This window comes from Cervus canadensis, chromosome 32 (genome assembly GCF_019320065.1).
Source record: "Cervus canadensis isolate Bull #8, Minnesota chromosome 32, ASM1932006v1, whole genome shotgun sequence".
Taxonomy (NCBI): domain Eukaryota; kingdom Metazoa; phylum Chordata; class Mammalia; order Artiodactyla; family Cervidae; genus Cervus; species Cervus canadensis.
This window is the reverse complement of record NC_057417.1, coordinates 3772049-3793498: the sequence shown is the minus strand read 5'-3', so window position 1 is coordinate 3793498 and position 21450 is coordinate 3772049. Positions and strand designations below refer to the sequence as shown.

At 35.5% G+C, this 21450-nt stretch overlaps 1 protein-coding gene across 3 annotated transcripts in view; it reads right to left on the bottom strand.

Annotated features, from left to right (window-relative positions):
- Positions 1-2047: 2047 nt before the first annotated feature.
- The window catches only part of GSPT1 (G1 to S phase transition 1), a 31749-nt gene continuing 12346 nt past the window's right edge, over positions 2048-21450 (bottom strand). For 2 of the 3 annotated variants that reach the window (XM_043456748.1, XM_043456746.1), the window contains exons 2-15: positions 21377-21421; positions 21222-21263; positions 20258-20485; positions 19445-19478; positions 17712-17789; positions 16511-16691; positions 15569-15723; positions 15321-15461; positions 13959-14052; positions 13095-13175; positions 9570-9743; positions 8653-8742; positions 8383-8551; positions 2048-6721 (exon numbers count right to left, since the gene is read on the bottom strand). In XM_043456748.1, the coding sequence (XP_043312683.1) occupies positions 6669-6721; positions 8383-8551; positions 8653-8742; positions 9570-9743; positions 13095-13175; positions 13959-14052; positions 15321-15461; positions 15569-15723; positions 16511-16691; positions 17712-17789; positions 19445-19478; positions 20258-20485; positions 21222-21243 (1500 nt within the window). In that variant the 5' untranslated portion in view covers positions 21244-21263; positions 21377-21421 and the 3' untranslated portion in view covers positions 2048-6668. The remainder of the gene's footprint in view (positions 6722-8382; positions 8552-8652; positions 8743-9569; positions 9744-13094; positions 13176-13958; positions 14053-15320; positions 15462-15568; positions 15724-16510; positions 16692-17711; positions 17790-19444; positions 19479-20257; positions 20486-21221; positions 21264-21376; positions 21422-21450) is intronic. The other variant, XM_043456747.1, reaches the window with a different exon arrangement.

Genomic DNA, 21450 nt, shown 5'->3' with positions numbered 1-21450 from the left:
ACAGTATGTAATTGGTAAATGTTACTGATAGTCAAAGTGCATCTTTACTTAAATTAGGAAGGTTTTCAATAGCCTCAATATTTGGACTTCCCTGATAGCTCAGTTGGTAAAGAGTCCACCTGCAATGCAGGAGACCCCAGTTCAATTCCTGGGTTGGGAAGGAAGATCCCCTGGAGAAGAGAAAGGCCACCCACTCCAGTATTCTTGACTGGAGAATTCCAGTCCATGGGGTCACAAAGATTTGGACACAACTGAGTGACTTCCAATAGTCTCTGTGAAGTATGATAGGTCATCAATAAGCGATCAATAAAAGAACTTCTAAAAGTTATTCATACATGTAGTTTAATAAAATCTACCAAAAAAAGAAAACAAGGACTTAGCCCTGAGATTTAATCAGTAGAGGTACAAATCAGATGAACTTGGCTCTAACAACATGAAAGTCTGATAGGGACAATCTAATCTTTTTTCTCTTAGTATTTATTTGGCTGCACGGAGTCTTAGTTTTCTGCGTGGGTTGTAGTTCCCTGACCAGGGATCAAACCCAGGCCCCCTGCATTGGGTGCACAGAGTCTTAGCTACTGGGCCATCAGGGAAGTCCTGGGACAATCCAGTGTTGCAACTGACAGGGCACATCAAAGGGAACAGAGTGAGGCAGGCACTCAAAACTGATAGATTGGGAGGGAAGCTCAAGTTATTTCACCACTTTTGAGTAATACTAAGTGGTCTGTGTTTGGTAACAGCCTTATAAAAGCAGATAAAGGGAGGAGATGTGAAGCTTTTCTCTCTGGCTTATTTACTCATTTGCATTTCTAATGATAATTCAAACAAATTACCCAGCAGTAAAGAGAATAAATTAGTGATAAGACAGGTGGGTTAATTAATCTCTGAAACCCCCTGGAAAAAAAGACAACTGGGTGCATAACATGTTTCCATTTACATCGAGTTCAAAAACAGGCAAAACTGATCTATGGCAGAGTAGTGATTGCCTTGGCAGAAGGAAGGGATGGATTGGAAAGAAGGCAGAAAGAAACTTTCTGTAGTGATGAAAATGTTCTGTAGATGGGGATGTTAACATAATTGTATACACCAGATAATTCATTGTTAAACTTGAGATCTGTGCATTTCTCTGTATGCAACTTTTAATAAAAAAAAAAATTCTCCTTTGTGTACACATTCTGTCTGCTGGACCTTCTTTATAAATAGTAATTACTCTTCAGAATCTAATCTTTCAAAATTTCTTTTATTCTAAAACTAAGTGTATTTACCAGGAAAATAGCAAAGATGGCCATGGAGATAGTTTTTGTTTGAAGTATAACAATTTGTGTGCTTTATTAGCAAACACAAAGTTCTTTAGGAGGACTGTACTGCTCAATTCAGAGGGGTGAAGTCTCAACCTAGAGTAACAAACAAGAGTGTAAAGCAAATTCAACATGTTTCTTCCATTATGCCCGCTCTAGCTAAACTGTTGTACTAATAGAAATTATCAGTAACCTGGCTCTTCACTAAACTCATAGAACTTTTGGTGAAAATGCCTTTGACATGCAAATTAGGTGCATATAAATCATAAAATTACAACTTCTTTTGTTGCTTATTCTTGTTTATTTCACTTTTAAGACTAATGTTGAGTTTAGAGGACAAATTAAATACAAATTAAATACAAAGAACCACAAAAAGATGCCATGACCATATATGATTTTTCGAAATCTTCATGCTAGCATCAAATTTTGGTTCTTTTAAAATTCGGAAAACTTAATTGTAATTTGGTCATCATTTATTCTAGATTGGGAGATAAAATTCTCCACTACAAAGCTAAAACATCTAAGGTACTAATGCTATTTTTCTGCTTTAAGATGCGTTGATACAACTTTTGTATTTGACACTGGTTCTATGGGCCACAAAGTATAAAAAATAATATTGTCAGTCTTGCACACACTGCTATGCAGTGCCTGTGTGTCTGACGCCTGAACACAACATTGAGAACTGTAAAGAAAAGAGATACACTCAGAGTATGACACAATACAGTAATTATAAACAAACGGACAAATCCTTCAAAAGGGAAGATGACAATTTTTATTGTTATTACAAAAGCAAATTTTTAAACTTCAGTCATTTGAATAATTGCAAGAGCAGACTAAGGGCTTAATCCTCACACAGGCACCAAGTCAGGCACAGTAGGTAGCTACGAATCATAAGAAAAAGGTTTCTTTACCTTGGATTCCCATAATTCCTACCTAGAGCAGTCTGCCATGCTTTGGAATTAGGTTAAAAACCCAGCAAACCTAATCAGTTCCCTTCAATTCTGTTTTTTAAGAAAGGAGAGCTAGGTATTAACCTGCCATCTAGTGAAAACTGGTCACTAAATCATGGCCTGAGAGAGATCCACATTTCTTCTAGAACAAAGAGAAGAAACTAGTTAACGAGGACGTGTGCCAAATGTTAAGTCCTTAAAACGCAGACCTGGGCTCAGACCTGTCTCACCTAACGCATGGGGGTGGTCTGGTCGCCTGAGGGGTGCAGGAGCCCCAGCTCCGGCACAGACACTCTTCCCGGGCAGCAGGCAAGGAGGTAGCGGGGACTTGGGCTGACAAGCACTAAGCTCATGTGCCTGGCAGAGGGGAGCCTTGGGAAGCACAATGTCATTCTGCCTTTGCTGTCCACAAACCTGAGGTTTCCACGGTACGTAGTAAAGGGCACAGTGGCATGTGTGACAAGGCAGAAAAGACTGCCACCATTCTGAGGGTCACTTAAATCCTGCCCAATTTTCTGCCTAATCAGACATGGTGCCTTTCTGCTTCTCCCTTTTTTGGAGAACACTCCAACATTCCCACACCTCCATGCCCTTAAAACACTTCTTAATAAACAACTCAGCTAGCACATTACTGTTTCAAGGAAGCATAGGATTAGAGGTATGTGAAAAGTGTATTTACTGAAGGAAGACTCAGTTATGTCCTAGGATATTGAAAGTTAAGAATATCCTAGAGCCAAAACTATCATAAGTTGAACCAAATTTACCCTATCTGAAATTTGGCAGTACATTGGTTCAAATGGAATCCACTGAACTACAGGGAAATAAAAACACTTCCTATTCCGTTTACTATGAAATCTAATATAACCAACTGACTGCTAAATTTAAACCTACTAGACTTTGAGTTGTGCACGTGTTAAGTACATTTATTTACTTAAGTTGCTGCCATGGCAAGATCTCTAGAGGAAAGAAACACGATCGTAAACGTGTTAGATGACATCTGCTACAATCATGGAAAAAATCAGCTGGAGGAAATATAAGCCATGTTATTTGGAGACAGAAAATCGTCCCCTAAATTCTGTTGATTGCTATCTACATTACGTATGTATGTCTGTGAGAGGATTAATGGCACAGTTTATTCTGATAAGATAGGCCAACACTGAACATTTAATCATTCTACAGTCAGCGCTATAGTGCTGTTACCAGAATTTTCACAAAGGGTTTTTAAAAGCTGAAAGTTGCTTGATGTTAAGAGCTGTAATAGAAACTTTCCTACGCAAACCAATGAAGCTGTCATCCATGAAGCAGCAGTGCCTAAGAAGTCCACGTCAATGAGGAAAGGTGCTAGAGTGCTGTCAGATGGAACAGCCATCAGAGACCACGGAGTAATTACAGTCACAACTAGTGTTTCTGAAGATTGCCAGGGAGTTTTCTTGATTTTTTTTTCCCAAAAGTTCATCATGAAAGCAGTTGTTAAGCATAAGTTCACCTTTTTCTTGGGTTGCAAAACTGCAGCTGGTTGAACGTATGACCCCCAGTATCTGTAGCACTTCAGCTGAGGATGCCAGTATCTGCCAATTGCATCACATTCAAAGTCCATCCTATTTTGTAAAAGTAGTTCTTATAGTTTATGTAACTAGCAGACAAGTATGAACTACCTCTTGTTACAGTGAATAACCTTATTCTTCTACAATTCACAAAGTTTTTACATTCAGTTATCACATATTTCAAGACTCAATTCAAAACAAATATACATGGGCTTAATTATTCAAGAATACCTTACTATTTGTCACTTAATTTCATAGCATTATATACTCAGTCCATCTCTTTTAGTTTGATTTTACATAGATTTTCACTGGATGAATTATGTTTGCAAGTTAAAAACAAGAAATGTATCTCCCCTTCTCCCATAGTAAGAAATAAAAGGTTTAAAAATGGCAATTATTTAATGTTTATTTCAATTATCTTAAGTTTATTAATTTAAAAAACTATGATTAAATAATCTAACATGAAAGCTGTATAAAGAACATCATTAATGTAAAAAGATGCAAAGAAAATTGTGATTCTAACATATCTATGCTAAAGACAGAAAAGAAAAATGTTTAGGTCTGTAATATCCTAAGTCTGTAGCCAATTACCCTGTTTTTGCATTGTCAACAATATAAACACACTTGCAGAAGACAAAATGACAGCATAGGAATCTGTATATTGCTTTTCATAGGTCTAACATCTCCCCACACTGCTAGTTCACTTCAGACACATCTGCCTGTCCAAGCAACCAGGCAGTGTAGTGAAGATTTTAAAATGCATCAAGTAAGCATTCTTCCCACAGAACTTCAAAGCCCACAAAAATGTATGGTGTTGGTTAATTTAACAGTGAGGTTTCTTCTAAATAATCTTACTTGCATAAATGTGCAAGAATCCATCAAAAGTTTTATTTCATAATTATATTTATTCTATTTTTTTAGAGGTAGGCCCTTCACAGTTGATATCCAAGTCATTTTGAGTCTTGGCAACATGCACATAATATTCTAAAAGTGTAACTGTTTTAATAGCAAACATAACTTTTTAAAAAAAATGTGTTCAATTTAAAAATGGAAATATATCTCTGGAAATATTTCAGTGACTCTTGAGCTTTTAAAGATTCATTAAAATCCAAGCAATTGCTAGTATTTTGTTCTTCTTAACTTGGTAGTATAAAAAGTTATAATGTACTGATTAAAGCTCCACATACTCCAGAAAACTAAAGCCCAGATTTGCAAACATAGTATAACTTAAATTTCATGCAACTTTAATAGCCATGAGTATAGTTATAGGAAACTGCAGGACCGTAACTGTGCTCTGTCCATAAGATGTAGCCTCATTCATGAAATGAAGGGGAATTTTACAGTTAAGAAAACATGATTAGATTTAATTTTTATGTTTTGTGGCTGGAAATAGAGGAGGCTTTTCTTTTCTGAGGCAGGAATATTACAGGGAAGGGACATGTCATTAGATACACAATTACAAAGTATCTTATTTAGAGATTAAGCCAATCTAAAAGAGGCTAAGTGTTCCATAAATGGCAACACTCAAAATCAAGGTGGGGCTTCCAATAAACCCAGAAAGAATCCCTGAAAGTATCCCTCCCATTTCCCATTTATTCTCATTAAAAATTTCAAAATCATGGCAGTTGTAGCAGAAGGTCAGGATTCAACCTAAAAATCACCACAATGCTGCACTCTGGGCCATCCAAATCATAATTTAGCAAATTTCAGCATATATTTAAGAAAACAATTTTGAGTAATTGAGAAAAACATACTGTGCTTGATTCGACTTGTCACTGTTAACTTTAGTCTGTGCAGGTTCTGATGGCTCTAAATATGTGTTCATCTAGTTACTGGGTGAGACTTAGCTTTAACCAGCAAGGGTCATCCAGCCTTTAAACAATAAATAAACTGAGTAATTTGTAGAACCGGCACTTGCAATTGATACGGTTTTCATACTAGTTGCATGCAGCTCTTATAAATACTAAAGGAGGCATTTTTGCCAGGTCTCAACATGCTGTCTTTATTGTAAATTCCACTAATTTAACAAGTTAATGGAAATTTTTGTAGGGGTAAAATTTCATTATGCTTTATACTTCTAAAAACTACAGTATGCTGTTCCTGTGTTTTAAAACCACTTACTTTGTTTAAGAAACCATGTTAAAATATCAATTGGCAGAAAATAACTGAGTGACCTAATAAAGCAGTGTCATAGTTGCATAAAGATATTATATGTATGCATTAACCATCAAAAGAAGGGGTCCATCTAATTCTTTCTTTTAATACAAACTCGAACATGGTTTGTAAGTGCCTCATTTAAGTAGTGGAGAGGGAAAGAGTTTAGAAAAGTCCAAGTAATGTACTGGATTACTTGGTAAAGTTAAAAAGCTAATAATGCAACAATGTTACATCCGGATAAAAAACAGTATTCAAAAGCAATTCAAATACCAAAAAGGGTTTCAAATTGAATATTTTATTAACATGGTAGTTGTCTTTGTAACATGTGCACACACACTCGCACACTCAGAATGATCTGCCTGGGAGAAAAAAAAGACTAGGTATGCCTAAGGGGAAATGAAAAATAAAAAAATTCCTGGTAGGTTTTTCATTATTGTAGGCGATTATGTCCACATCACTTACAAAGCTATTGCCAAATCTGTCCAAGGAAGCAGAGTTTGAGAGGGGAAGAAAAAAAATATTGGGAAAAATTCAACAGTGGCATAGCAGAGCTCTCAATATGAGAAAGCTGACATAATGTGGACTTTTGCTGTGAATTTTGTCTTTGCAAAATATGGGGAGAGGTTTGTCAATGGGCAGAAAATAAGAGAAGGCGGTGTGAAGTAGGCTTTTGCAGTCAATTTTCCTCACAGTATTGTGCAGGGTCATCAAGAAAATGCTTAGTCTTTCTCTGGAACCAGTTTCAGAACTTTTCCAATTGCAATGGTCTTACCTAGGAATGAAATTTTTAAGAAACCTTTTCAGTAGTTAACAGCAAGGCTATGTTAGATATTAAAACTTTATCATTATTTTACAGTGTAAATTACTAATTAATACCTATGCTGAAAGTAAAGTGTGGACATATTCATACAGTGGAATTATTTGGCAATAAAAAGGAATGAATTATATACATATCACAGCATGGTTGAACCTCAAAAACATGCTGAAATAAACTACACACTAAAGGCCACAAACTATGATTCTATTTATAAGTCATGTCCAAAAAAGGCAGGCAGAAAAAAGTAGACATATGGTTGCCTACAATGGCCAGAGGTAGGTAGAATAATAGAATAATAGGTGGTAACTTTATAAACAGGTATTTGGGTTCCTTTTTCAGATATTATAAATGTTACAAAATTAGGATGTAGTGATGACTATACAACTCTGAACATACTAATTCACTGAACTATATACTCTAAACAGGTCAATTTCATGGTATATAGATTATCTCAATAAAAGCTGTTAAAAAGGGCTCTCAGACCCTATTATTAGAAATACAAAATCCATTTGGTCTTGTGAAAAACCTAAAAGCCAAGCTATTCTTTGGGGGAAAAAAAAATTCTTTAGTAAAAAATTCTTGCTACATTAATTTCTAAATGGTAAATAAAATTCTAATTTTGTTATATTAATAGGAAAGCCCCAATAGCCAGTTTCACTATCATCAAGAAGACTTTTAAGATAATCATTTTACATGTATACCATCTTTATATAGTTTCCTCTGAAATAAAGCTCAGGGACCATATCCATTATATTCCCGGTGCTTGGCACAACTCCTGACATTCAGCAGATATACAGTAAAGTTTTTGCTGAATCAAATTGGAACTAGTATGTGAACTGACTATTCTGTATTTCAAGTGAACCATAAAGTTTTATGTAAAGTCTTCCACAGTCTTAAAATAGTAACCTAAATTAATAATCTATAAGAGAAATGTTCTATTAAACACAAAGTCATTTTGTTTCTATGATACCAAAGTTTCATAGCTGTTTGAAATGCAAAATTACAGCTATTCCAATTCACTCAGGCAGAAGTGGACATAAACACAAAAGAACATGAATATTAAACCTTGGAATAAATAAATAATAAATATTTAAAAATATAATAAAAATATTTTTATTTTAAATTTATTTTTATTTATAAAAATATAATAAATATTAAACCTTGAAAATATTAGGCATTAAGACTATTAATCTATGTACTCCTTTATCTCCCCCCATTTCAGTGCAGTTAAAGTTTATCATATTGGATTTTAAAATTATTTTTTCTGAAAAATAAGATGTCTACCTCAGAGGTTTGCTTATTAGCAAAAATTTGCTCTACTGGATAAAGTCCTTCAAGATGAGTTTCATAGAAATGTCTTATTTAGCAATAAATAAAAGGACTCTTAAAACCCACTGCCTGCAAAATATCAAGATTAAGGTTCTTCATCTAGAGCATTACTACTAAAATGTATGGTCAAGTCTGTTTAATTCATTCAACTCATAAAACATATATGACATATATTATAAACAGGTATCCAAGTTTCCTATGAACTTCTAATGTGCACTGTACTCAGATGAAAAGTACCAAAGCTAAGCACCTTAGACAGACCTCTGGACATCAATTTAAAGGCTTACCCTCATCTCTTAAAGTAAAGCGACCCATCTGAGGGAAGTCTTTAAAGGTCTCAAGGCAGATAGTTCCTGCTGTCCTCAAGCGGGCAATGCACACTTGATCCTGTTTCACGAAACGGGGTCGAGTCTTACTCTTTTCTCCTGATTTCTTGTCTACCAAGCAGATTAAGGCCTATCCAAGAAAAAAGGATGAGATTAGAATAATGCCTAAGAATCTTTAAGACCAGGAGTGTGAATAATGGTCTTAAAAATTGCAATTATCTTAAAACTCACTGTTATTTCGACTTCTTCAATACAGGTATGGATATGCAGCACCGCATTATAACCTGGGCAGATGATGGACTTGTGCTCTATAATCACTATCTGTCAAACAAAAAAAAATTATCATCCCTAGATAAAAAAAAGAACTGAATGTGTAACTCACAATTTCAGTAGGGCACCAACTTATTTTTGGGTTAGAAGTGATAGGTCAGATTGGGTTACCTCAAAGCATGAATTTTTTATATCCTTATCCTGCTGATCTTGGCAAGTGCCCAAACTTTAAAAACACAGGCATCCAAGATTTCTTCTCTGGAAAGCCTCTGCTCTATACTCCCCCACCAAGGCATTCACTGCTGCTCACATGCTAGAATTTTCCCTCCTGATACAAACTTAGTTTTATCCATTTCCCAGTATCCAAGCCCCAAAGTTAACAACCTTGTATCTGACAGAAAAATCTAACTTGATTAATCATCATATAACAACTCAAAAATTCTGTGAGTTGTACCAATTACTTACTCTGTCATCCTCCTGGGGAAGTCAGGGTGCTAATAATGTAGAGAAATTAATTGTGTTTTCCTATCTGGAAATTTGCTTGCTCTCAATGAGCAGACAAACCATGACTTCCAAGGCAACTATGCTCTACTTAAAGTGAAAGACACTTTGAGCAAAATATTAAGTATCAATATATATTATCAACAGAAAATAAAAACTAAAAATGCATACTCTCTACCCATGACTTGTACCATCAAAGACCGTATGGGTATGAGGTGTACATCACAGCTGTTGTGATCTCTATATATGGTTTATCCTATTTTAGTTCCCCTTCTGCACACAAAGGCATATCGCCAATAATCAGGACAAATGGCATTTAAATCCTAGTCTCATTGTGACAGTAAAGGTCATCATGATAACTACAATATCTGGTTTACCTGGGCATCAAATGTGCGACCAGAATGACAAAGATTATTAGGATCACAAAGTATGAACCCTGGAAGAATCTCCTCCTCTTCAATTCCTTTCAGCCTGATTTTGAGGTTTTCACCTGGGGCTACAGAATCGGTTTCCACATCATCGGAAAGGATTCCAAGGACTTCCACATTGTGCTTAAAAGAAACCAAGATGGGAAAACTTTTGATACATTCACTACATTACAGAATGGAAAATGATCTGTTTGCTGAAGACTTGCAAGTCACATTTTTCTGTGGTTGTTGATTAGCCAAAATAATTCTTTTGAGTTTAAAACTTTGTAACATTTGTATAACACGAACTTAATGAAAATCATATCGTAGAATTACAAGCTGCCAATTAAAAGATTTATGTCATCTTTTTAATATCACATCCTAATAATTTCCAAACAGAACATCTGCCTTTTTTACTTTTTTAAAATTAAAACATAAATCATTTTAGTTTTATAGATATAACTTTTATTATTCTTAAATTTCAGGAGTTAAGAGACATAGCTTCTATTACCTATCAATCCCCAAACATCTGAAGAATGTATTTTTCTAAGGTTATCTGAACAACTAAGCTTTAAAAGCACACTTTTTTTTTTTTTTCCAGTGGGTTTTGTCATACATTGACATGAATCAGCCATAGATTTACACGTATTCCCCATCCCGATCCCCCCTCCCACCTCCCTCTCCACCCGATTCCTCTGGGTCTTCCCAGTGCACCAGGCCCGAGCACTTGTCTCATGCATCCCACCTGGGCTGGTGATCTGTTTCACCATAGATAGTATACATGCTGTTCTTTTGAAACATCCCCACCCTCACCTTCTCCCACAGAGTTCAAAAGTCTGTTCTGTACTTCTGTGTCTCTTTTTCTGTTTTGCATATAGGGTTGTCGTTACCATCTTTCTAGATTCCATATATATGTGTTAGTATGCTGTAATGTTCTTTATCTTTCTGGCTTACTTCACTCTGTATAATGGGCTCCAGTTTCATCCATCTCATTAGAACTGATTCAAATGAATTCTTTTTAATGGCTGAGTAATATTCCATGGTGTATATGTACCACAGCTTCTTTATCCATTCATCTGCTGATGGGCATCTAGGTTGCTTCCATGTCCTGGCTATTATAAACAGTGCTGCGATGAACATTGGGGTGCACGTGTCTCTAAAAGCACACTGACTGTTTAATAGGTGGAGGGTTTCCTTCTAGGGTGATGAAAATGTTTTGGAACTAGACGTGGTGATGGTTGCACAATACTGTGAATGTACAAAATGTCAATAGTGGTAAAATTTGTCTTTTACTGCAATAATTTTTTTTTTAAAGCATATAGATGGGGACATATAGAGACATTACTTTGACAACAAAGGTCCGTCTAGTCAAGGCTATGGTTTTTCCGGTGGTCATGTATGGATGTGAGAGTTGGACTATAAAGAAAGCTGAGCGCTGAAGAATTGATGCTTTTGAACTGTGGTGTTGGAGAAGAGTCTTGAGAGTCCCTTGGACTGCAAAGAGATCCAACCAGTCCATCCTAAAGGAGATCAGTCCTGGGTGTTCATTGGAGGGACTGATGTTGAAGCTGAAACTCCAATACTTTGGCCACCTGATGCGAAGAGCTGACTCATTGGAAAAGACCCTGATGCTGGGAAAGATTGAGGGCAGGAGGAGAAGGGGATGACAGAGGATGAGATGACTGGATGGCATCACTAACTCAATGGACATGGGTTGGGGTGGACTCTGGGAGTTGGTGATGGACAGGGAGGCCTGGGGTGCTGTGGTTCACGGGGTCGCAAAGAGTCGGACACAACTGAGTGACTGAACTGATACTGATAGACGGGGGAAAATGTTAAAACAATACCCACAAAGTAGTCCCTTATTTTACTCCATTTCCTCCGTTGGAGATAATTCATATTTTTAAAACACATGCCAGAAAACAAAACAACAACCTTCCAGACAAAATTAACTTTCTCATTGGATGGTAGATAAACAGTAGAGAATCCAGAATCATTGTATTCCATACCAGAATTCTACAAACTGTCATTTGCTAAACTCCAGTAGTTTCTCCCCCATACACATACACAACTAATGGCTTTCTTTCCCAAAAGGTAGCTTACACCTTACTGATACCTGTCTTGAAATTCATTTCCAAAACTGGTAGTACAGCCATATTTGCTAGCAAATTCTTTAGAGAATGGAATAAAGAGGTAGAAACTGGCAATTCCATCATATATAACCAAACAAGTATGTTTACTACTTTTTGCCCAAATAATCCAGTGTAACAATTCCTTTTCCTAAATGAAGACTTTTATGACTAAACAAAATAGAGCAAGTCAAATCTATGATCCATACTTATAAAAAATTAAGATTAATTTTTTAATTACTTTCTGAGTGGTAGTAAAGATTTTACCTACTCAAAGTACTTCACAAAAGTGGAGAGTCATCCGTGACTTGCGTGTGTCTGACTCGCTGGCCTGTTTCACTTAGTAATAACGCCCCCAGGCCCACCCATGCTGCAGCCTGTGTTGGAACACCCTCCTTTCTAAGCTGAGTGACGTGCCCTTTTATGTACACACCCTGTTTGTCTGCTCCTGCTTCCACGTGTTGGGTGCTGTGAACATTGGTTCTTCAAGGTCTGTTTTCAGCTTTTAAGGGTGTATACTCAGATGTGGAACTGCCGGATCATGATTATTCTATTTTTATTATTATTTTTGTTTTTGAAGAAATGCCATTAAGTTTTCCACAGCAGCTGCACAATTTTACATTCCTACCAACAATGCAGAAAGTGTTCCAAATCTCTACATCCTCACCAGCATTTGTTATTTTCTGGTTTTTTTTTTTAAAACAGCCATCGAGACAGCTGTGAGGTATTATCTCACTGTAACTTTGATTTGCATTTCCCTAATGATTAGTGACGTTGAGCTTCTTTTCATGTGTTTGTTGGCCATTTGTTCATCTTTGGAGAAATGCCTGCTTTAAGTTCTTTGCTAATTTTTTAGTCAGGTTCTTTCTGTTTATTGTTGAGTTGTAGGAGTTCTTGATATATTATGGATAGTAACCCCTTTATCAGATTTATGATATACAATTTCTTACCCCCAATCTGTAGGTTGCCTACCTATAGTTTTTTAAGGTAAAATAGTCTTACATCTGGGCTTCCCTGGTTGCTCAGACAGTAAAGAATCAGCCTGCAATGCAGGAGACCTGGGTTCGATCCTGGGTTGGCAAGATACTCTGGAGAAGAAAATGACAACCCACTCCAGTATTCTTGCCTGGAAAATCCCATGGAGAGGGGAGCCTGGCAGGCTACAGTTCATGGGGTCACAAGAGTAGGACACAACTTAGTGACTAAACCACCACAACTACCAATGTTGGATTTAAAAAGTGGTTTCAAAAACAACAACAAAAAAGTGGTTTCTTTTAATGAAATCCCTAAGACTGAAAAGTTCTGATTCCTTACTAATACTTTTCAAGAGAAATTTTAAATGAACAAGAGCATTGTGAATTCTTACCTTGTTTGGCATCATCACAAGCTGCTGGCCTTTACAAATAGATCCTGATTCCAGCTTTCCCAGGACCACAGTGCCCATATCCTATTTAAATTGAAAGTAAAAAACCAAATGTCAGACTTCTGTTACTACTATACAGGAGTTCAACAACCCAAAGTGAAATCTTGCAAGGCTTATTCAGAAAAGAAAATCTTTAGCTCAAGTGGTAGAATGCTTAGGATTAATCTTAAGACACAGGCAATAAATACTCTGTGTCAAAAGCACACACACATATATAATACTAATAAGTAAGTATGCCTAGGATTTAAAAAGAAAACACACTGCAGGAGACAGAATTTTATGTCTGAAGATCTAAATTTCTTGTTCAAACTGAGGTTCTCTCAAAACTGTCTGAGATGTTCCCTATTTAAAAACTACATGTTCAAGATCTTTAGCATGAAGCTAATGAAATAATGATGTATTTGAAAAAAAGCAAAATACTACATATTGATAGTGCAGTACTTAAAAAAGTGAAGCTGAAAACATAGTTAAAAATAGTGAAGCTTATTATTTTTTTCTTTATTTGAAGCTTAGTTTTTAAAGACTAACATCCAGTGTTGGTTAGGCTATGGTAAACATGTTCATATGTTTCTGGTGGTCATGTGAATTAGCACTGTATTTTGGAAGGCTATTTGTCAGTATCTATCAACTTTAATGTACAAACTCTTTCAGCAGTTTGATGTATAAGAATCTCTCACCAAAAAATGATCACTGGCTCACAGAAAAACAGCCAAAATAAACTAAACTGATTTATTTCATAGTTTGAAACAGAACACAAAATAATTTGTCACCTCCCATAAAACCCAATTTCTTGAACATTTTGGGTACCTTGTACTTATCCACAATTGGCAGCCTGATTGGTCCATCAACTGATCTATTGAAGTTTGGCAAATTATCCAGATATGGAATAAATGGTAATCCACTGAGAATATAATAAAATTAAAGAGTCAATATAAATGTTAAAATTTTAAGAAATTACATGGCTCTAACTTTATCTAGTTCATCTCACTTATTCCTCAGAAACATTTTCTAAAAAAATAAAATAGATCAATATAATGAAAAAGCTTCCCTGTAAAGTTATAAAAATATTTAATGGCAGATAACCCAAATGTTGTAATAAACTGAAGCCACTCTATACAACTTAATTTTTTATGGACTTTTTCCAGCTCTGAAATCAAGATTCTATAATTTCCCCTTTAAAACTACAGTATGTGAATTGGGAGGTTTAATATTGCAAGATCGCAATGTTCCCCCCAAACTGATCTACAAATTCAGTGCAGTTCTTATTAAAGTCCCACTGCCTTTTTGCAGAAATTTGACCAGCTGATCCTAATGTTCATATGGAAATTCAAGGGACCCAAAAAGGCAAAATATTCTTGGGGGGTGGGGAGGGGGAATAAAAGTCAAAGACTCACATTTCCCAATTTAAATACTCACAAAGCTGAAGTATTCAAGACTTTACCTTATAAAAAATTAATCCAAAAATGAAACACACACCTAAGAGCTTCAATAGGCTTAAATGAAAATAACAGGTCTAACTCTTTCTGACTGGATTGGGCAACAATTCCCTAGGCATGACACCAAAAGCACAATTAAGAGAAAAAATAAACAAGACTTCATCAAAATTAAGACCTTTTTGTACTTCAAAGGACACTATGAAGAAGGTAAAAGGATAGCCCACAGAATGGGAGAAAATGCTTGCAAATCATGTCTCTGATAAAATTGTACCCAGTGCATAAAGTACCCTAACAACTCAGTAATAAAAAGAAAACCCAGTTAAAAAACAAAGGTCATGGCATTTTTAAAGCCAAGGTTACACTCAATATTTTCTTAAATTACTGGGCTTCCTGGGTAGCTCAGCCCATGAAGAATCTGCCTGCAATGCAAGAGACCCTGGTTTGGTCCCTGGGTGGGGAAGATCCCCTGAAGAAGGGAAAGGTTACCCGCTCCAGTACTCTTGCCTGGAGAATCCCATGGACAGAGGAGCCTAGTGGGCTATGGTCCACGGGGTCGTAAAGAGTCAGACATGACTGAGCGACTAACACACATGAACACATTGGGCCTTCCCTAGTGATCCAGAGGGCGTGGATTCGATCCCTAGGCAGGGAAATAAGATCCCACATGCTGTGTGGCCAAAAACTTAATTAAAAAGTTACTTAATAAGACACACACTTTTAAAAGCTTACTTACATGTACCAAGGGCAGAAATCTGACTGCTCCTTAAGGTTTGCTCCTGTCAGTCCTGAGCATGGCATGAAGTGGATGTCCTTTTTGGGATTAAAGCCAACTTTTTTCAAAAACGGCACCAGTTTCTCTTTACATTCTTCATATCTATTAATATTTATAAATAACTCAATTATAATGTAAAGCAACTGAACTCTATAGTTTCAACATTAAACAAAGTATCTATGAAAAAGCAGTAAGACATCCAAACTTACCTCTCATTGCTCCAATTTACTGTTGGATCATCCATCTTGTTAATAAGCACAATTAAGTGTTTTACACCTGCTGTCTTTGCCAACATTGCATGTTCTCTTGTCTGTCCTCCTTTTTCAAATCCAGTTTCAAACTCTCCTTTCCTGGCAGAGATTACCTGTTCCAAGAAATCAATAGTTTATTCTTACACATTCAAGTACACTCTTCTAGCAATACAACATTTTTCTTTTCAGTTTTATCAGAAGCATCTTGCAAGAAAATAGAAGTGAGTGAGTCAGTCATTCAGTATGTCCAACTCTTTGTGACCCCATAGCCTGACAGGCTCCTCTGTCCACGGGATTCTGCAGGCAAAAATACTGGAGTGGGCTGCCTTCTCCAGGGGATCTTCCTGACCCAGGGATTGAACCTGGGTCTCCTGCATTGCAGGTAGATTCTTTTATCGTCTGAGCATATATATACTTTTGAATGTCACAATGTCTAAATACTTTAAAATTTTGGTATATGTTTCTTCTCATTCCCAATTCTCCAAAATCTAGTATGCCTTTATATTTTACATTTCAAACATATATGTGATTTAGTGCTAATACAATAACTACCCCCAAGTTGCAAAATGACTGAAGATCTTAAACAGATAATTTCTTACTCATTTTTGCACTCACAGGATTGAGTACAAAATGGATTAGGTTTAGCAGTCAGTGGACACTAATTTCTGACACAGTAACAGACAATAGCAATGGGTAGAGAAAAGCAGAAACATTTTCATAAGTAAATCAAATTATGAAGATTTCTTGGGCAGATTATTGAAACAGTGAAAATTGTGCCTTTGTATATTTTACAGTTCACTGTAATCTAAATTCTAGCTTTTAGAAGGTAAATCCAAGTGTTTACATTTCAAGTTGGGCTGCTAACAAATACAGGGATGAATCGGAAACATCTTTCCTTACCAGTACAGCCAAATCAGCTTGAGAAGCACCACCAATCATATTTGGGACAAAACTCTTGTGGCCAGGGGCATCTAGAATTGTAAAATGCTTCTTATCCGTTTCAAAATAGGCACGACCCACTTCTACTGTTTTACCCTTGTCTCTTTCTTCCTGATTTGTGTCTAAGGCCCAAGATAAGTACCTGAAATAATTTTAAAATAACAATACTGGTAAGAACATGAGTTTTAAAAATATTCTTCTACCATTAAATGTGTAATTAATGGTAGAAGAATTTTATGTTCAACATACATTTAAATCATGAACAGGACTGGGTAGAAATAAAAGTTAAATGACTTAAACTTATATTCTTCTGATTCAAATACTCAAGAGCTTTTATATATATCCAGTGTCAATTATACATTCTGTAAGCAAGTATTATGTATAATAACAAGATGACAACATACAAAGAAAGACTGTTTAGTACCAGTGCCGATATCACTATGAGTAAGTAATGAGTTCCTTTATATTTCATTTTAAAAATCATCTAGCACAAAGTATAATACAAATAAGGCTGTCTAAGGGTACCTTTCAAAAGTGAAGGCCACTAACCCACCATTTGGGAACGAACAATGGTTACTTGCTAAAAAATTATTTTGCTATTTCTTTGCCATATAAAAATTACATATATAAATTCGAACCATCCTTAACAGTGTTTACTGTTTACCTACCTCATCACATCATCTGTATTTCATAGTAAGTAATCCATTTTTTAGTATTATATTGATTAGGAACTTTTCCCCTTAACACAGAAATACAATTAAAAGAAAAAAAAAATAAAAAGACCACCAATGTCCTATTGAGATAAAGCTTGTTAACTTAAGAAAAGATAAGGTTAGAAAGAAGAAAAAAGCTGACCCTCTATCCATGCAAAGGCAACTACTGTCAATATATTATTCCATCTATTCTTTTTTTCTTTCAACTGTTTACTCACATACCCTTAAGTACTATTATGTTATCTGCTTTCTCCCCAAATTCCACTGTAACATCTGCTCCTGATTATTATAAATTCTGTGAATGAAATTGTGTGGCCAAGTAATGTCTCAATTAAATAGATGCTTTATAATTTATCCTACAAGTCTCCTCTCATGAATTTATATTAGTAGACTACAAAAGCATTAAATAAGTAGTTTCCTGAAACGTAACTACTGTCATAAAAGTTTACCAGGTTTCTCTGTTTTTTTCTTTAGCTTCTCTTTCATATTTCTCAAGTGTCCTTTTGTCAACCATTCCAGTCAAATACCTGGAAACGTTGAAAGAAAAGAGAAACAAACATTTAATTACTCATGAATTGCTCAGTTGTGAAGTTAGGAAATCTTTAAAGCTCTCGAAGGGAATCTGAACTCCATAAAAAAGCTACTTTAAAGTACAAGTGCCACTGGGGTAGATGCTGAAATCTTGGAAAATTTCAGTGGAAAAGACATTTACAGTCTCAGATTACCTCCCCCAAGATAATGGGAAAAAAATAACTTTACAGTGCTGAATTCTGGCAGCAGACACCTTAACCAAGTTTCACCAGTTATTATCACCAGTAATAGATAAAACATACTGAATATTGCGATCATCTGCGTTCTCATAAGAGCACAACATACCTTCTGAGATAGTCTTTTCCAAAACGCATACCCTCAATCTAATTATTAACATCGTCAAACCCAAATTGAAGAACATCCGATAAAATAACCAAACAGCACTCTTCAAATTATGATGGTCATGAAAGACAAGACTGAGGAAATGTCACACCTTGGAGGAGACTAAAGAGACGTAACAACTAAGTGTAATGTTAAATTCTAGAACAGAAAAATGATACTGGTTGAAAAACTGGTGAAATTCAAATGAGATGTGCAGTTTAGTTAGTTTGTACCAGTGATAACTCACTAGTTGGGATGATTATACAATGGTTATTTAGTATGTTAACATTAAGGTAGGCTGCATAAATTGTCTAACAATTCCACTACTGTTTTTGGAACCTTTCCATAAGTCTAAAATTATTTCAAAATAAATGTTTTTTTAAAAAAGCAAATGTAAATACTAACATAAAAGAAAGGAATTCTAAGTGCTATCCAAGCAATTAAGTCTTACTATTTAATATTTAAAACATACTAGTCAAAATGAGATTGTAATTTTAAAATAATTCCTTAGTAATACCTAACTGCTTCCCTTGACTCTATCCAAATTAAATCCTGTTCTAAGCTTCTGTCTCTGGATGTTCTCAATAGTCATCTATAGTGCGTGTTTCTAACCATTTTGATATAGAATCTTTGTGAAATGTCAATGAAAATTCCAGCCCATAATAAAAAAATATACACTCTCCTAAAACACAACATCAAATGGGCCTGCCACTTCTTTCCATAGAGTCTTAGGTAAGAATTCCTGTATAATAGCCTGCTTTAGGGTCTGTTGTAGAAATTTTCAGCAGTAACTGGCAAATTTACTAATTAAGATTACTTAACAAAGCAACACAATGAAGATATGCCCTCTAGACCCTCTGTTATCCTTTAAGATAACAGCTTAAAGAAATGAGTCTACTTTAGGAGAGATTAAAAAGATGTTTTAATTAAAATATTTTTCAATTCTAGAACACATCACTAAACATCAACCATGGCATTTTCATTCCTAGATACATTCTATATATGATGAAAAAAAAAATCATGTTAAGCAGACACTCTGATTAAATCCACATATATTCAAGGAGTTGATGAATGAGGAAACACCAGTTCCCCTGATTCATTATTCCCGAGAAAATTATATTTAAAACAAAGTAAAATTTCTTATAATCTAGGATTCTATATTACTTTTTATTAACAAATCTAAAAGACAGCTTTTAGAAATACATTTAATTAAGGTTTCATGAGAGTCTTATAGTGATAACAAAAGGTATTTAACAAAAAATATACTTACATTATTTGTCCTCCGATGGTTGACTTGCCAGCATCTAAAAATAACAACATGATCAACAACAGGCAAACCACAGGTGTAATCAAACCAAAACACAAGGACTATATAGGAACACAACCAAAGGCCCATTTAACATACCTAATTACAGCTTGCAAAAGTGACTGCAAAGAATAGAATCTGGGTCCGAAGTTCTGGTTAGTTACCTCTGTCCTTGAATCTAAGAACCCCCTGCAGCTTTATAATGACTTAGGACTATTTTACTGATAATATGAATTACCCAAGGGGAGCCTCAGAAGAACAAAAGTAGCCAAGACCCCTGAACTACATTTAGGTAGTCTGCTTTGCACTTTTAGCCAATACAGGTGTTCCTTTACACATTTCAAAGGAGTTCTTGCTACTAAAAAAAAGCAGAATGGTGTATCATCAAATTCAAGAGAAGGCAGAGATAAGAGAAAGCAAAGACAAAGGGGCACATAATTCTTGTTATTTTCTTCTCACACAAAAAATAGGCTTTTAAAAAAAAAATATTAACAGATGTTATAAAATGCTGAGCCATCACCAATGGCCTACAGACCAATTATGTATCACATACAAATATACTTATTTTCTTCCAGCTACCATGCCACCACAACTTCCAAGAATACACTGCTGGCAATGTTCTGCCAGCTAAAAAAATCTACTGAGTTAAAAATCAAGGCATTTTAGATAAATTTAGTTCAGTTTCACTAAATACTTCAAGTAGCTAAATAAGATGTTCTCTGTCTGATGGATTCAATAACTTTGGTCATTTCTTATCAGTGCTACAAGTACACTCACCTACATGCCCAATGAATACCACATTTACGTGTTCTTTCTTGGGAGCACCTGGCGGTGCAACCACAGATTTAGGTTTTGGTATTTCCTCTTCCTCCTCCATCATTTCCTGGGCACTTTCCTCTGTGGGCCTTCCATCTCCCAAGGAACCACCATCTGGCTCGGCTTCACTTATTTCTTCTTTGTGCTCCCATGATTCTTCTGGGGACATCTCTGTCTCCCCATTTTCTACTGAAATAAAACAGTTTAGCATTCTGAAAAAGGTTTATCATCTATCTATACATTAAAACACAGATGCTTCTAAACAACAAAGAGAACTTAACATATTCAGTTCCCTATCCCAACACCTAGTGGCACACCAGCAAGAAAGTCTCTTTCAACAGAAACAGACAAGCTGGCCTCACAGGCGACATCAGAGCTCTGACTCAGATTAGGAGAGACTATTTTAATGGCGCTTCATCTTCTTAAGGATGAACAAAATATGAACAGGACATCTAACACTCCAGGCAGCCCGATTATTCTGGCATCAAGATGTCCTAACAGTAGAAAAGGGGAAGTTCAAAATCAGAATACAGAAAAGTGTGAAAAGATTTAGATTTCTGTTTTTCCTTTGGAAGTAGTAGAACTTCACTATCAATGTTATTAAACACCTTGGGAAAATGAAACCCTTAAGAAAGTTACAAAAAGGAAGACAATTTTCACAAATGTAAATTAAGTACACCTATTCAAACTGATTTAGCATTTCCTCCATTTGATTCTTTTATATTTGCCATCACTAAATTTATCATGGCAGTGTTAATGCCCCATTAGCTCTGTTTGCTAAATCCTAATGGCAAAGACTCAGTTTTCAATGTAGCTTTTTAAAATGTAGGCATTATAATAATCATAACACTTACATTTGTACCTTAAATCTTGAGACTGAAAGAGTTTCATATTACTGTATTAATATGGTCAGAAATTTTCTTACCAATAGGTTCTGAAAGTTCCATGCTAACAGCTGAATTTGAACCTAGACAAGAAATTGAGATATATCTTTACAAAACACTATCTAGATTTACACACCACAGACAATTTAATGCTTTCTCAATTAGTTGTTCAAAGAGTCACATCATAGAAAATTACCTTCACACAACAATGACTGTTCCTCTTGAGAAGACTCCACAGGTGCTGTTTAACAGAAATAAGGTCTATTAAAA